General features: G+C 39.4%; 1 protein-coding gene across 4 annotated transcripts in view; it reads right to left on the reverse strand.

The window, feature by feature from the left end:
* Positions 1-16,053, reverse strand: part of lsp1a (lymphocyte specific protein 1 a) — a 54,444-nt gene extending 38,391 nt beyond the window's left edge. For 2 of the 4 annotated variants that reach the window (XM_087844168.1, XM_087844167.1), the window contains exon 1: positions 15,686-16,027. In XM_087844168.1, the coding sequence (XP_087700294.1) occupies positions 15,686-15,744 (59 nt within the window). In that variant the 5' untranslated portion in view covers positions 15,745-16,027. Of the gene's footprint in view, positions 1-15,685 lie in introns of all 4 variants that reach the window. The other 2 variants (XM_087844166.1, XM_087844165.1) reach the window with 2 other exon arrangements.
* Positions 16,054-17,439: the final 1,386 nt, after the last annotated feature.

Genomic DNA, 17,439 nt, shown 5'->3' on the forward strand with positions numbered 1-17,439 from the left:
TCCCTGTCTGCACTTGTCCAGGCTTTAACTTTATTGTCCGACCATGTTTCACCGGAACAAGAACAAAGGAGGGATTCATCTCAGGAGAAGTGAGGTTAATGTATTAAATCCTCCGCTGCTCTTTTGCAAGCACACACTTTGTCATCGCAGGGCTGACTGGCTTCAGTGACATAATAACATGGTTCGCTCTCAGGCTGAAAGAGTGCCAGGCTTCGTGGGACAGGCGCGGATGATGGGAAGACGTTTGCAAGATGAGGTCATGGCTGTGTTGAAACAAGTCAGGACAGCGGATCAATTACAACAGAACAGATTTCCATTTTCCTATTTGAAAAAAAAAGTTATGGGAGTCACCACACGAGCTGTGAAGAAGCAGCCGAGCATCACAGAACCACAGCGTCAAAGTGTTATTCATCTTCACAGAATTTATGAAGAAATATCCCCCATCTGTCCAAACACGGGTTATTCATATTTGAGGCCCCAGATATTTAAATACAGTGGAACCCCGACTTACGAATGCCCCATTTAACGACAAATTCAAGTTACGAAGCTATTTAACGGCAATATTTCTGCCTGTGTTACGGCAAAATGCCCGCGTAAAGAAATCCGCTGGCTCTGATTGGCTGAGCCCAGAATGTCTACAATGCCCACAATGCCTTCCGAATCATGTGACAACCCCCTTGCAGTGTTGCCAACTTAGCGACTTTGTCGCTATATTTAGCGAGTTTTCAGACCCCCTTTTTGGTTCGCTCTGACGTGGGTCTTTTTTAGACCCACGTCTAAAAAAGACGTAAAAGCGATATGCGCTTTCACTCTCAACAAGCAGCGGGTGCTGTAACGCAGTCAGTTCTTCTTTTTACTCTTATGCTGTTTTGTGGATCAGGTTTAAAACTACTTATAAACACACACACACAAAGTAACTCCACCAGAGTGCCTATTTCGGGTCACTTTTGCCGGTCCAAGCCCGGGTAAAGGAGCAGGGTTGGAATTGTGACATTACAAAAAACAATAATTGCTAAAAGAAATTTAATTTGTAGTTCTAAATAAATTCTAAATGCATTTAGGACGTTTTTTACTCACTTTATGTCTCGTCCACGATGTTATTTCTCTCTCCAGCAGCGTAGGTTACAATTACATTAGCATGACCAATTATGCAAATTAGGTGATGACGTCATTTAGCGACTTCTAGCGACTTTTAGGACAACCAATAGCGATTTTCCTTACTGAGGAGTTGGCAACACTGCCCCCTTGGCTTTCGTACTTGCGCTTCGCTGTTCCACTTGAACGACGTATTGTTGTCACTACCCGATCCGTACCGGAAACCCGATCGGTACCCCGCATGCGCAAATCTTACGTCACTTCCTCTCTTTGCCAACATTGCGACATTCAGTATATTTGAATGATACGGTTAGCGCCCAGTTAGCTCCTAGCATTTCTCAACAGCTCTGCCTCCTTTCCGACTGCCCGGGACATTTAAACAATGGATAATCCGTATACAAACAAATTCATGCTTTTCTCCTCAACAGAGAGCGTTCCCCGATTGAACAAAAGCGCCGTAAAATTAGAAGAATGGCGCCTAATTACAGACGTAATAATATTGACTTAGCAATGTGTCACATGAAGATTCAGCAGCCAGATTAAGTGTTTACTGACAATTGACAGTGATAGCGGACATCATCATCACTATTCCAGTCAATCCTCTCCACACAGACAAGCATAAACACACTCGACTATCACTAAATTAAATTTAACACACATTTGTAATGACGCCAATTCAGTTTACAATAGGGTTCATTCGCTCGGTCAGCAGGTGGCAGTATCCTCGTACACTGGGGAGTAAACTGCCATTAAACGAACAGAAGAAGAAGAAAACCCCTGCACGTGCGCGGTACGGATCGGGTAGACCCGATTTGAACGGTCCGACTTTGCACATGCGCAGTAAGGATCAGGGAGTCCCGATCCGTAACTATCTTTTTATTTTTCGTTTTTGTCTACATTGTACTGAAATGCTTCATTATTGCAAACATTTTAAGATATACTTATTATTCCTAACATTTTAAACAGATACTCTGACCCATAACTATCGTAAAACGCTTCGACCGGAAGTAGACACCTTTCGCGCATGCGGGGTACCGATCGGGTTTCCGGTACGGATCGGGTAGTTTTTTTTTTTTTTTTTTTTTTTTATTTTTTTTTTTTTTTTTTTGTTTTTGTTTTTTTTTTTTTTTTTTTTTTTTTTTTTTTTATTTGCACAGAAATGCACAACAATTATGGCAATCTCTACAAAGATTCTATTTTCCAACATGAAATATTATCAGAACAGGCTGAATTCCAGCATATAGAAGATAGGTAATGAACAGGAAGTACAAACAACAACAAATAAATAAATAAAACCAAACCCAAACAGAATCAAAACAAACAAACAACAACAACAAAAAAAACAAAAACAAAAAACAAATAAAGAAAAAAAAGACATTATACCTTAGGGGTTTTCTAGCAGATCTAGTTCAATAATCATATGATTCAGAACCAGAGCTTGTTTTTTGTCCATAAATTTAACAGATGAGAGGAAGAGGCAGAGTTCTTTGTGAAAAGTAAAAAAGGACGGCTTTGTTTTCAGAAAACGACATTTGTGAATGAAGAATTTCCCCATAATAATTATTACATTTAAAACATTGTCAAGCTTCTTTTCTTTTCTTAGATAACCAAAAATAATATCATTTTTAGAAAATTCAAGTAAGTTTGGAATCTTTGGAAAGAGCCAGTAGTGCACATCGTTCCACAGGGCTTTACAGAATATACAATCATAAAATAAATGTTCTGTTGATTCAATATCCCCATCACAAAAAGAGCAAGAATTATTATCAATACCAAAGCGACGTCTGAGAAATTCTTTGGAAGGGTAAATACCAGAGAGTATTTTGTAGTGGACCTCCTTAGCTTTGGGAGGAATGGGAAGTTTTAGGTAATTTTTTCTGATTTCTTTCTTTTGATCACCGGAGAACAGATGTGAGATGGAATTTGGATTGCATCTATAAGGGAAAAAAACATTAGTAAATAATTCCCTAATTTGGGAGTTTTTCAGACTGTTAGCTGTAATGTTATGCCCATTTACCAAGAGTTCAGGGAGGTCAGGGGATCTATAGTCAGGGTTTTGAAAAAGATTATATGCTGTACACAGAATGTTTTGAGGGATAGCCTTAGTAATTTTTTGAAATTCTTTGTTATTTATTTGCAGATTATAATTGGTGGTGAAATCTTCTAATAAAATTTTACCTCTATCATTTAACAAATGCATCACTGACCAGATGCCCTTATCGTACCATTTTTTTATAAAGATTGATTTGTTTCCAATGTTTATGTAGCGACAGTTCCATAGGGGAGTGTTGTGTGGGCTATAGTTATGTTTGTATATTAATTTCCAGTATAATAAAACTTGCTGGTGAAAGGAAGAGAGCTTTATGGGGAGTTTTTTTATGTCAAAATCACATCTAAGTAAAAGATTAATTCCGCCTAGATCAGAGAATATTTTGCTTGGAATGTGAAACCAAAGACTATTTTGATTTCTTAAAAATGACCTAAGCCAATTTATTTTTAGGGTGCCATTTAAGCTGTCAAATTCAATAGCTTGCAAACCTCCATCTCCAAATTGTTTGACTAAATTACCTTGCCTGATATAGTGGGTTTTGCGTTTCCAAATAAAATCAAAGTTTAGCTGGTTAATAGATTTGATTGCTGATTTAGGCACTCCTACCGCATATGCAGGATATACTAGCCTGGAGATACTTTCCATTTTGGTGAGAAAAATTCTACCCAGAATCGATAAGTCTCTCTGAGCCCAGTTATTTAACTGAGTTCTACAAATTTGGATTTTCTCCCAAATATTAAGGTTATCTAAATCAGTCTTATTCCTGGTTATATACATACCCAAATATTTGACAGTGGATTTAACAGGAATATTAAAAGTGTTAGAAATAGTACAATCATTTAAGGGTAAGATCTCACACTTGTTTAAATTTAGATTTAACCCTGAAGCTTTTGAGAAAGTTTCAATAATCTGCAGAATTTTGGGGATTTCTTTCAGGTTATTTAGGAAAATAGTTGTATCATCGGCTAACTGGCTGATAGAGAGCTCTTTACCCAGGATAGACATCTTACCAAACTCAGCATTTTTAATCAATATGGAAAGCATTTCTGTTGCTGCAATAAACAGCAATGGTGAGATTGGACATCCTTGTTTTATTCCTTTGCAAATCCTAAATCTTTGTGAGGTGCCACGTGGAAGACACACTGAACTGTTAGTATCTCTGTACAGTAATTTGATTACATTAATGAAGTTACCTCCAAAACCGAACAAATCAAGGGCTTGAAACATAAATTCATGCTCTATCATGTCAAAGGCTTTGTAAAAATCTAAAAATAGAACAAAACCTTGGTTCTCAATTAGGTAGGTACGGATCGGGTAGTGACAATTGTTGTTGCAGTTAGCAATTAGCCTATAGCCTATCGTTCACTCAAAAGGCACGATGGGTGCTTCGATTAATTCGTTCCCTCGGGAACGAATTAATTTTGTAAGTCGGGGTTCCACTGTGTTATGATTTAACCCCTGAAATTATTGCCAAGTCTGCATTTATAGCTCAACCCTTATACCGGTTCTTAAAAATGTTTCGGTACATTTATAAAAAAACAAACAAACAGTGTTGTCCGAAATAATGATTGTATGTCACACAGAAAACCTCTCAGCACAGATTCTGCAGCTTAATAGGGGTGGGGGAAAAAAATCGATACTGTGTAGTATGGTGATATTTTGTTTGCTAAAAATGTATCAATACAGGGACAGCAGAAATCGTTATTTTGTTACAAAAAAGGTTTTTGTGCTCTGACTTCAGAGCATGTTGATCCTTTTTCTGAGCAAGAATCCTGACATTCCTTCACTGTCCAAATGTGTTTAACTTTTTTTTGGCAGCAATAAACATGACAGTTTATTTATTTTAATTTGCATTCAGTTACGTTGGACTAGACTGTAATACAAACCGTTCAGTTTGTCAACAATAAAACTGAAATGAGAGAAAGACTGAGTGTGAGACTTTGTTATTAGATAAAATGAATATTGATAAAGTTTACCTTTATGTACAGAATCTGAATATCGCAAAATATTTTAAAAAATTGCAATAATATCGTATCGTGCGTTGTATGATGATTCCCACCTCTACAGCTTAACCTGACCTTCAAATATTTGTTTCATCAGGGAAGTCCTAACGAGGTTAGCAAACTCCAGGACATCAGCATTACATACTCTGTGCATGCATACAGACAAGATGACACTAATAGACACACTAATAATAAAAAAAATATATATATATAGATATGCATGAAATTGTATCAATCAAGCAAATCGTTATTTCAAACATAAGTATCAAATATATTAGAAAAGTGGTGATAAAAGAGTTTAGAATTTATCTTTACAATAAATACGTATCAGTGTTCTTTTCCCTTGTTTCTATGCAAGAGACAGGGCGCTAATGCTACGGCGTCACAGTCACTTAGTCAATGTGCTCGTGTCAGAACAAATTCTTTGGTTGGGCAATCAACGGTTTCATGGGAAAGAAAACTTTCAGAGGTCTGAGAAATGGACTACTAGTGAAAAACAAGCCCAAGTTTGCGCAACTGTGGACTAAAACCAAACATAACAGTGACATCTGGCTTAACTAACGTTTGCATCTACGTGACGTTTCCTCTAAGTCGACTCCAAATTCACTGACATCATGTTAAACATTTCTGTTTTATTAAAACTGATTGCTTAAAATTAATATTTTCAACACATTTAACATCAACACTGGAACACTCCGTTTATGCTACGGATTGTACCTGTAATGTGATTACTGCAGGAATTGCTTTGTGTTGATTTTTAACTTTGCTTTGTGCCTTCAAAGAAAGATATTCTGTATACTCATTAGGGAAGAGTTGTGAGTGGAACCGTACCCACAGGTGTTTATTGTTAACTGGTTATTATGTGACATTTCAGGTCATTTTAAAGAGAAACAAGGAAATAAGGTAACAAAGTACTTTCTTTGGTGTACTGCATTACTTTAAGTACTGATTAATGCGTAACACGTTTTGATTAACGACCCCAACACTGAAACTGATAGTGGTCCCAGCACAGAGCCTTGGGGCACAACAGTAATCCAGTTTCAGCTGTGTAGCTGCCGTCATAGGCAACTCTCGCATTTAAGTTCATTTTATTAGATATGTAAGGTTGAAACAATTAGTAGTTGAAATATTAATAAATAATAAATAAATAAATAGTAATTCACGTTTTGTTCATTAGATTTATATGTTTAAATGTGTTATTTGTGCTAATTGTGCAACTAGATAGGAACCTTTTCTATAGTTCCGTCTGTTGTTGCTAAGAGGGTATTTTTTGGCTGTTGCACTCAGCAAGCTAATTGAGAGACGAGCCACGAGGTTTGCACGTCTACAGTAAGATAAATAAAAGAGTGCCTTTTTTGGACCTCCCCACGACTTAAGGATTAAAGTTTTATTCCCTTTGAGTGAGGCAAATGTTTTCTTTTGTTTATTATCGTTGTATGTAAATACGCTAGTGTTGCGTGATATTTGAGTGCAATTACCGTGTGAGGTGTAATGTGTATTTTATTGATCGTTTTGTTGGAATGTTTTGTTATATATAATGCTTAAGGGCTTTATTAAGAATATTCATTTAAGTTTGTATTTCTTTTTAGTTCTGACGGCATTGTATCGGCCGTGGTTGGACATCATTACATGTTAAAGCATGTCGAAGAATCCTCCTGTCCGAAATAAATGTCAGTTAAAACGCAAAGAACAAGTTGAGCTTGATGGACAATTTTAAACAATATTGTGACTTTAACGAAACAAGTGTTTAATTAAAGCCTCAACAATATTACAGCCGGCCATATATATATGCTTTATAATCCACCACTTTACATTAAGAGTGCAAGAACTCCAACAAGAATTTATTTTTTATTTTCTCCAAACAATAAAATTGATGTGATGATCCAAACTTTTTCCTGCAGTGGCATCAGGAGGTGAGAACGCCAACATATTGGCAAATGTCTTAATAAGTCTTCAGCGACTAGGAACTGAATTATATACATTAAAGGGCTCTCAGAGATGAACAACAGTTACCAGTTTGCCCTCAAACTTTTATGCATTCACATTCAACTTTGGATAAACTGGTGATCCTCTTATTTTTTTCCATCCAGCAACATCATTAAATTCTTAATTTTACCATTAAATCGGTGCTTAAATCAGGACCTAAATCCTGCAAACCATAAGCCACAGCTGCACTAAATTTATAGCATGCAAACACAGTAATCATCGCCCCAGTTCAACATCAGAATGTTATCTTGATGTTTTGCTTAGATCACTGCTATGGCCAACTACAGGGGCAATAGCATGCCAGTAGACTCTGTAGTGTGTTATTTGTATTAATTCCCTTCCAAAACCTTGCATCATTACCTGGTACCCATAAAACGGGTTGTACTGAATTTATTTCTAGAACTGTGTCCAGGGAAAGAGAGGAAACCAAGGGAATTTTATGCTTCTTTGTGCATTTAAATGGAGGATTCCAGCATCTGAAGCACATGTGCCTCTTGTTCCTCACCCTGACAACGGCTCAAACATTTTTGACAAGGAAAATGTGCCTAAATATTTCTGTTCCAGCCTGGGGCTCTTGAATCAATAAACCTATGACACTCACTGTCCCTGGAGGAGAATATTAAACAGGCTCGAGCTGCCAGATCTCTTTCGAACTAGAAACAGAGCCGCCATGTCCTGATTCAAGTGATTCAAATGTCCTCAGCTCTATTCTGGTATCTTTTCATTCAGAAAAGGTTCAGTCAAAGACACCAAATGATTATTTTAAATATGAAGAAATCTACAGAAAGACCGGCAGCTTCAAAAGCACTTATGAATAACTGAGATTCTGCACAGCGTTTTGTAAGGTAAGTGCTTTCTCTCTTCTTTGTTTCAGGCATTTTAAATAGTTTCTTAGTTAGTGATGACCAGTGTTGGTCAAGTTACTTGAAAAAAGTAATCAGTAACTAATTACTGATTACTTTCCCCAAAAAAGTAATCCGTTACTTTACTGATTACTTATTTTCAAAAGTAATTAATTACTTAGTTACTTAGTTACTTTTTAAAAACACGATTTACACCCTGAATAGGTGATAAAGCGATAGATCTTTCAGCCCAATTCTACTTTTTCTGCATAATCCATCATACAAAATGTAATCAAATGGAAAAGTCTCTTTTTAAAACTTGTTTTATTAGTTTTAATCTTTGAACTTTATGCATGAAGCAAAAATGTAATTATCTGCAACATTCTCTGACTGGAAGAAATTAGTTTAACATTTAAACCTATTTTCTGCACATTCCAGCACATAAAATAAAATATTTTTGTGTGTTTACACTCAGTCTTTCAAATAGATGCAAGTAAAACACAGCAGAAAATAAATAAAGTCAAAGACTAGCGGTCCTGTTGCTCTATTTTCACCTGTAAAGCAGGAGTGTGGTAGGCGGAGGTTTACCCTGGTGCAGGTGTGCAGCGGTCAGTGGAAGAATCCGCGAGTTTCTCTGTGAGTTTCCCATTACGTCGTAGCTACTCGGTGCTTGCTCGGAAGTTTAGGGGTTTTTTTCGCTGTAAAAAGAAGTTTTCTTCCCACGCACAACGGACACTAATGTTTTTGTCACTTTTTATGGAATCAAACTCAAAGTAAGGTCAGTACTTCCACGCTTTAAACGCTGCACGCTCATACTCTCTCTGCACTCGATATATGATCCATTGTTGATCTGCACACAGCTGTTGTCACGAACGTCGCACTCGCTTACGTCACTGTCATGAGACATTCTCACAAAAAATCACGGTTTTAGTAACGCAGTAACGCAGCGTTCCTACGGGAAAGTAACGGTAATCTAATTACCGTTTTTGCAATAGTAATCCCTTACTTTACTCGTTACTTGAAAAAAGTAATCAGATTACAGTAACGCGTTACCCATCTCTGGTGATGACAGAATAAATGCCAACTGGAAATAAAGCAAAAAGATAATTAGATATATTTCTGCATTGCAGTAAAAAAGTGGAACAAATCATCCTGCAGTCAGACACAAATAGTCTCGATTAGAACTCCAGCAACATCCCCAGTAATCACCATGTTATGGCTGGATCTCTGGGTGTCCAAACCCCCCATGCAGAGCACAAACAGACCACTTATGCCCGAAGTCTGGGAATCCTGCACGTTTGTTTGCACACAGGCTTTAACGGAGAGGGCGAGTGAGAAAGCTCCTGCCAGTAAAATGTAACCCAAAAAAGTAACTTCAAGCAAAAGTTTGTCATTACAGACCTCAAACTATTCTATAAATGTGGATCAATGGAAAATTAAAAGAACACAGGGACGCAGCAAAAGAGGAAAACAAAATCTTGTGCGATCGCTCCATGAGTATCCAAACAAATCCGGAACCCAGCAAGACCATCTATCCCCAAACAAACAAACAAACTGTGTATCCGATTGCATCCAAACCTTTATTTTACATTAAAGAGGCAGAAAACAAAAAAGCAAAGGCGGAGAGGTGAGTGGCCTGAAAGCAGAGAAGCTGGGAAAGCTTTTGCCATGTGAAAATGTCAGGGTGGACTTTTAACAAAGTTCAAATTACTTGAGTGATTCATGTCTCAAATTTAGATTTATCCTGAGAAATTAAAAGGTTATTCTCTGTGTCTACCTTAAATGGAACTTTTCTAACATTTTCCATGGAATTTAACACGAAATTTAACACATGTGATGTTTTTACTGCGTACAGACCGTGAACTTATTTTACTGCCCATGGCTCCACGTGTAAAAGTTCACCATCCACTGGCATGTAGCACCAAATCACAACAACAGCTACTTCAAGGTGCTTTATACTGTAAGGTTAAGACCTTACAATAATATAAATAATACACGTCATCCGGGGAAGAAGGATTTCTTATCTAGTGTTGAATGCTTTGCTATGTTAGTGTTGCATGTTCTTATTGTATTTATTGGATCTTCTCCTGGAGAGACTCCGCCCCCTGCTTTCCCTAATTAGACACACCTGGAGGGCACAGGGGACAGCAATCAATCAGGCCTCCCTTGTTGGCAGCGGCCAATAAGAGGGCCTGACAGGTCGCAGAGGAGAAGAGAAAGCCATGGAGTAGGTGGCGGCAGGCGCCACCTACTCGACGCAGCCGAAGGTAGTGCGAGCCACAGAGCGGTAACTGGCGGCAGGGCACAGCCGCAGTCGCAGGAGAAGGGGAGAGGGCCTTTGGTCCATGGATGGCAGACTTCGTCCAGGTGGCAGCAAGACGCCAGGTAAAACCCTTCAGGCCCGGAGCAGCGGCAGGCGGAGTTTGGAGCTCTGCCCTCGCGGGTTAAGTCCCGTTGTAAAAATGTATAAAGACACCTCTGGATGATCTGATATCGTCGTGTTGGTGTTGTTCCCAGATCATCATGAAAATGTTGTTCCAGGTTCAACATTGCAAGTGACCAATCACATTATTGTGTCCGTTGATCGGCGGACAAAGGCGGTTTCTCGCAGCTTAAGTACAGTTTTTTGTTTTACGCCGGTTTTTCCCGAAGTCGCAAAAGTATGACATCACAACATTCTGATTGGTCACTTGCAATGTTGATCCTGGAACAACCTTTAGTATGATGATCTGGGAACAACACCAACACGAGGATATCAGATCGTGCCTGGTACATTAGGATGGCTGACTGCTTGCGAACTGCGGAATCGACCTTTTCTTTTACTTATTCTTTCCCCTGATCAGGATACATTTTTTATGCTGTAAATAAAATATATATTTTATTATTTTAACCAGATTTTACATGTCTTTCTGTTCCCTTCTAACTTACACCCTTGACACTCATACTCTGATAACTCAACTTTTAGACCAACAGAGTATGTAAACTTCAAGTCTGTAATAATCTAAAAACAGTACTTTCCACTTTTTTTTCTTTTCCAACTAAATTTAGATGTAAAAGGAAGTTCTGGGGGATTTTAAGGCTGTGACTGGATTAACTCAGACAACTCTCTGCTACTTCCAGGTATAGTTCTCGTCAAAAGACGGCATTGATATATTGAACATCCAAGGGAACTAAAACCTAGGTGATGCTACAAATGGCTCCTAACAAATTTAAATTCACAATAATGGGTGCAGTTTATGAGCTGAAAAAACAGATGTTGTGTATGTGTGAGGGACGATAGCAGGAACGTTTTTGGTTCCTGGGTTTTTAGGCTATCATTCGATGTTTACTGAAGGGAGAGAGATAAAAACCTGTCGTCTGTTCTCAGAGATACGACCCCTGGAAACAGGAAGCCCCGCTGTGTTTACGTTCCCTCCATCCCTTTAATGAGGACAACCTGCAGAGGGAGGGAGAGTTCAGGGCCCCCATCACTCAGCAGCTTACGCCACTCCGACTCCCCCCAAACATTCTTCGCTCTATCTCCCTGCACCATAAACACTCAGGAAACCCACCCATGTGTGGGGGATTCGAAGGTCAGAGGTCGCAGCGCTCGGGCTGTTTTGAGGCAGGTATGCCTCCTGGGTGACATCACTGCTGCGGGCTGAGCCAGGCCCCACCAAGCTGGCAGGAGGAGGGCGGCGTTTGTCTCCCACGCAGAGCTGATTAAAAACAGATCAACTGCCTGCCTCGACACGATGCAATGATTCGAGCTCACACTGATGACATATTCTGTTTCTTCCTGTTGAGATCTATCGTGAAATAATATCTGTATCTAGTAAACAGTGTCAGCGTGTCAGATACACCAATCCTGCTCAGGTGGAGGAGGAAAGCTCAAATATTTCAGAGGTTTGCTCGCGTGGCATCGACAATGTTTTCCCCTCACGCCGATCAGTTGTTCCTTTAAGCTAAGTTACATGCTTACACGGGTATTTTTAAGATTAAACCTTTTCTTTGAGTTCTTCTGATCACACACATCCAGTAAGGGACATTATGGAGAAGTCTCTGCAGAGCTTGCATTTCTGATTGGTCTGGGTGATGTCACTGCTTTTGATTGAGTTTCAGTTTTGTTTCTATGCATACAAAGACTTTTTTTTTTGTTTTAAACTTAAACGTTTTAAGCTTATCTTTATATAACAAACATGGAAAACACTATAAAGACTATTCCTTGTTATGAGATAGCTCATGCCCAAGTAATCCTGAGTTGGACAGAAGGTTAAGAAAATGGATAGAGGGAGGCCTGGTTGCTTCATTCTTGGCAATTTAACATCAGTTTCCAAATTGTGCATGCCAGATATTTGAATAAACCGTCCCAGAAGTTTTATGGTTTTAGATTCTTCTGTTTAAGAGAATTTTAAGAGGGCACAAAAGTAAAATGTTTGCATAAACAAACGCTCCACCCCTGTGCTGACTGAAGGTGCACACACAGGCTGTACAAAAGATGTTGCTATCAGATTTTAAAGGGAAGAACTTTGATTTATCTTTAATGACCAGAGGGGGCGACTCTTCTGGTTGTACTGAAGTTCATAAAAAAACTGTCATCAATAAATACTTCCAATTTAAGTTATTTGATAATAAATTTGTTATGAAATTTGCGATCACAGTCAAAAAGATTATCACAGGTAAGCTCATTGGCTGAATCACCGGTGAGTAAGCCAATCAGTGTGGAGTGCGTTCATTTTCTCAGTCGCGCACTTTGCTCGTCACATCCATCCCATTTTTAATATGACCAAGATGCTCAAGTTAAAAACGACCCCACAAAACAACGGCTGATGTCATGTTCTGCATCCATCTTTTATATACAGTCTGTGAGTGTTACCTATCTACAAAACAAAAGATTGATTCAGATTGTTGCCAACGAATGTTAAGTTGATCTAAGCTAATCGGTTAATGTTTTCCATGAATAAATCGACTCACTTTAAGTCACTCGAATGTTAATAACTTCCTAAAACGTACGTGGGAATCTCTGAAATGATTATAGATCAAATAACAGGAGAACACGTTTGTATCTGGAGGAAGACACTGGTGTAAAAACTCAAGAAGAAATGTGTAAACAGTCTGGATGAAACTGACCTGTTTGATAACAAAAGACACAAAAATGCCAAGTGAATCACCGCCAGAGATGGGCAGTAACGCGTAATCCGATTACTTTTTTCAAGTAACGAGTAAAGTAAGGGATTACTGTTGCAAAAACGGTAATTAGATTACCTTTACTTTCCCGTAGGAACGCTGCGTTACTGCGTTACTAAAACCGTGATTTTTTGTGAGAATGTCTCATGACAGTGACGTAAGCGAGTGCGACGTTCGTGACAACAGCTGTGTGCAGATCAACAATGGATCATATATCGAGTGCAGAGAGAGTATGAGCGTGCAGCGTTTAAAGCGTGGAAGTACTGACCTTACTTTGAGTTTGATTCTATAAAAAGTGACAAAAACATTAGTGTCCGTTGTGCGTGGGAAGAAAACTTCTTTTCACAGCAAAAAACCCCTAAACTTCCAAACAAGCAGCGAGTAGCTACGACGTAATGGGAAACTCACAGAGAAACTCGCGGATTCTTCCACTGACCGCTGCACACCTGCACCAGGGTAACCCTCCGCCTACCCCACTCCTGCTTTACAGGTGAAAATAGAGCAACAGGACCGCTAGTCTTTGACTTTATTTATTTTCTGCTGTGTTTTACTTGCATCTATTTGAAAGACTGAGTGTAAACACACACACAAAAAAAATATATTTTATGTGCTGGAATGTGCAGAAAATAGGTTTAAATGTTAAACAAATTTCTTCCAGTCAGAGAATGTTGCATATAATTAAATTTTTGCTTGATGCATAAAGTTAAAAGATTAAAACTAATAAAACAAGTTTTAAAAAGAGACTTTTCCATTTGATTACATTTTGTATGATGGATTATGTAGAAAAAGTAGAATTGGGCTGAAAGATCTATCACTTTATCACCTATTCAGGTTGTAAATCGTGTTTTTAAAAAGTAACTAAGTAATTAATTACTTTTGAGAATAAGTAATAAGTAAAGTAACGGGATTACTTTTGTGGGGAAGTAATCAGTAATTAGTTACTGATTACTTTTTTCAAGTAACTTGACCAACACTGATCACCGCACCTTCAGTTTTGAGCTTTGCAGTCTTTCTGGTATTACGTCATTGCTTCTGTCAGCTCCCCAGACTGAGGACATCTGCTAAGTGGACTGAATCACAGTGACACACTGCCTCCTCCAGCTGTTATCTGTGCATAAACAAAGCCTGAATACCGTTCTCACTGTGACTCAGAGGTTTACTCTGAGCCGCCTGATTACGACACCTCTAGAGTCGCCGAGACACCACGAACGCTCGTAGGTGAATAACTCCGTAATGTCAGGACGGTCTATGACAAATACATGCATCAGTTCTCTGGAGAAACTTTGAGTCGATGGAAAGTCTCCAAATAGATGAGTTCAGACATTTGTCAAGCATATGATGCATTTCCTTACATGACTTCAACAAACACAACTGGGACTTTTACAACACAGAAACACCAACTCAAACTCCAGCGTTCACAGGTGGAGTTCAAACACTAGAGACCTGAGGACAGTCATCAATACATGCAAGGATTGTAAACCCAATCCAGACCACAGTGGACCCAAACGGATCCAACATGCATAATCTCCACTGGAAATTCATTAGTTGGGCACTCTGTTATCCCAGAGTGACACAGTCTCAAAGTTAAGAGTCACACATGCTTACAGGTTACGCTGAAATGACCAAGATTAAAACAAATCCACCTAAATGTGAATATAAAACATGGCATGAAAGACCTGGATCTCAAATTTGCTTGAGGGGAAACCTCCATGGACTGAGCTTTGGTTTCCCTCGCAGCTTCCGTGGTGCACCGACTGCTCTGAAGGATGTTACCTCCTATTTAATTCAAACCGTCTGTTTTAAAACTCATCTGTACAGATGTGGCAAACCTGAAAGCCAAGTCAGCCAATCATTTATGTCTACGAGGGATAAAACAGATAAAACATCCTCCCTCTACCGCGCGAGTACCTCAGCATGTGAGCGTGCGTTATCATCTCTGTTAGAAACCACAGTCGCACTGGATCCTCACACAGGATGAAAAACAAAATCCTTCCCAATAGACAGGACGTGCTGCCACCCGCACGAGCCCAGAAAACAAAAGACGAGTCAGGTGACCTTTCAACTCTGACACTGGTCACTGACACCACTTCCCTGGGCGTGGGGCTCGCCTCAAACCTCACTTTACAGTCTTACATTTCCTTTTAAGTGTGTTTTTAATAGAAAATAATAGAGTTCAAAGTAGATTTTAATAGGATTCCTTTGTTCTTTTTAGGTACACCGAAAGGAAGTAAGGCGATTCAAAATCCCTAAATCCCCCCAAAACCCTGCATGACCCAAAACACTCCCAGTAATCCCACTGTTCCCATTATGTTTACAGCACAAACACACACTCTTTATCTTGATGTGCTGATATGAAACACTGAGGTTTCCCCTTCAGTCGTGCTCCAGAGCTTTAGGGGAAAACCTCACGTCCTGTTTATTGAAGCAGAAAAAGAAGTGAGTGAAATGTGAGTGTGTTTGTGTGGCGTTTAAATATTAACCCGATTCTTTCCCTGTGAAACCAACGGGATCAACACGAACGGAAAAACGGATCGACCACATACCTCATCAGGTTCTGTAAACCCTGCTTGCTGGAGTTTCTCCTCACTAGAGCGTTGGACATGCTTTCGCTTCTTTTCTTCTTCTGCTGCTTGGAAATCTTTTCTCCCTGCGGTGGAAATAAAACAGACCACACCGGCCGCTGAGATTAGCTTTCTCCTCTTGTTCCAAATCGACAGTGAAGGCAGCCGTATCAAAGCCCAGAGCTCAGAATGAGTGAGAGAGCGTGTGTGATACACTGTTAAAGACTCTTCACACACACACTGTCTTATTGTTGTAAATCTCACCACAGTGCTCTCCCCTGCAGTGCTGGTTGGGAATGTCAGCAAGGCTCAGAGGGACTCCCTCCTCTATCTATCTCTCTCTTTCTCAGAGGCTGGGTTTTTAGTCATTACACTCCCCCCCCTCCCACACACACACACCTCACCCCCTCCCTCTGTCCTACATGTGGTTTTCATTGAAGAGCTCAGAGCAGCAGGGCCCAACATCTCTCTTTTTCGTCTCTTTCTTCGCTGCCTTTCCCTGTTATTCTGGGTCATGTGGTCTCCCCCGAGGGGGTATGAAAGATGATACCCTCAACACCCCACCATCAGCCCCCCCAAAATATTCACTACTGAAACATCCTCAACTCCTCCCCAACATTTCAATCCCCCTCCAAATGCCCTAACAGCACTTTAGCACAGAAGAAAACATGGAATATAATTAAAAATATACACAAAAGTACTGATATTGGAGAGAAATACAGCTTATCCTATGGATGCAAGGAGTTTTGTTTGGTTTACATACTATACTTGAATGTTCTAGTGACTTTGGTCCACCAGCACTGAAGCAGGAAACTCTATTCTGCAGAAAGGTGATGAGGCTGGATGGCGTGCACAAAATGTGATATTCTCTGGTATTACAAAGAGGTAACTTGCAGTGTTGCAGTTTCATGAGCAGTCAATCTCAATAAACTCTAGTTTTAAAATGTCCAACTTCACTGCAGAAATAAACTAAACTTTCTTTACAATGTAGGGAAAAAAGAAAAAAAGTGGCTTCAGACGATTCATCTTGGAACTGATGTGGATTCCCACCCTGGAGTGGATCAGTTCTTCACAGTCACAGGACCTCTGGAGGGGTCATGGTAGAGTCTGCTGAGGAATGGGGAACATCCACCTTTTAAATACCACGGGTGGTTTATTGTCTGTTAATTTAAGTCGACACTGAAAGCTGTCAATGTGTTAACCATGACTGTTATCCCCTGGAGGACGGGGCAGTGGCCCCCCCACACCCTCTAGCAGACCATTACATGAAGGAACCTCTAAAAAACAAGCGCGTCCATGCTCACAGGTGTACACACGGGTGATCACACACACAAACTACACCCTTTTTGGCTCCTACCTCAAAGCACACTGTGCTGTCGATCTTACGTGCTGCACAATAATGTTTAATATTTAGTATTTACTGTTATATTCCCATAGATCATTGTGATGTTGTTTATTCTACTACTCTCGTTTTCTTCTGCTTGTTTTCTTTTTTTTTTCTTCTCAACAGGTGATTGATATGTATTTTTTTTTCTGCTTATTCTGTTGGTTTTTGTTTTTTGCCCTTCTCCCCCATCCCTCTTCTCAACTGTTTTTCTTTCCCTCCTTCTTTCTCCCTTTTCTTTCCCCCAGTCAAGTCTGTCCCGTATTCAGCAAGTGAAAATAAAATAAAGAATAAAAGGTAAAAAAAAAAAAAAAAAAAAAAAAAAAAAAAAAAAACATGACTGTTATGATCC

The sequence above is a fragment of the Neolamprologus brichardi genome, chromosome 7 (genome assembly GCF_056152115.1).
Source record: "Neolamprologus brichardi isolate AB-2024 chromosome 7, ASM5615211v1, whole genome shotgun sequence".
NCBI classification, from domain to species: Eukaryota; Metazoa; Chordata; class Actinopteri; order Cichliformes; family Cichlidae; genus Neolamprologus; species Neolamprologus brichardi.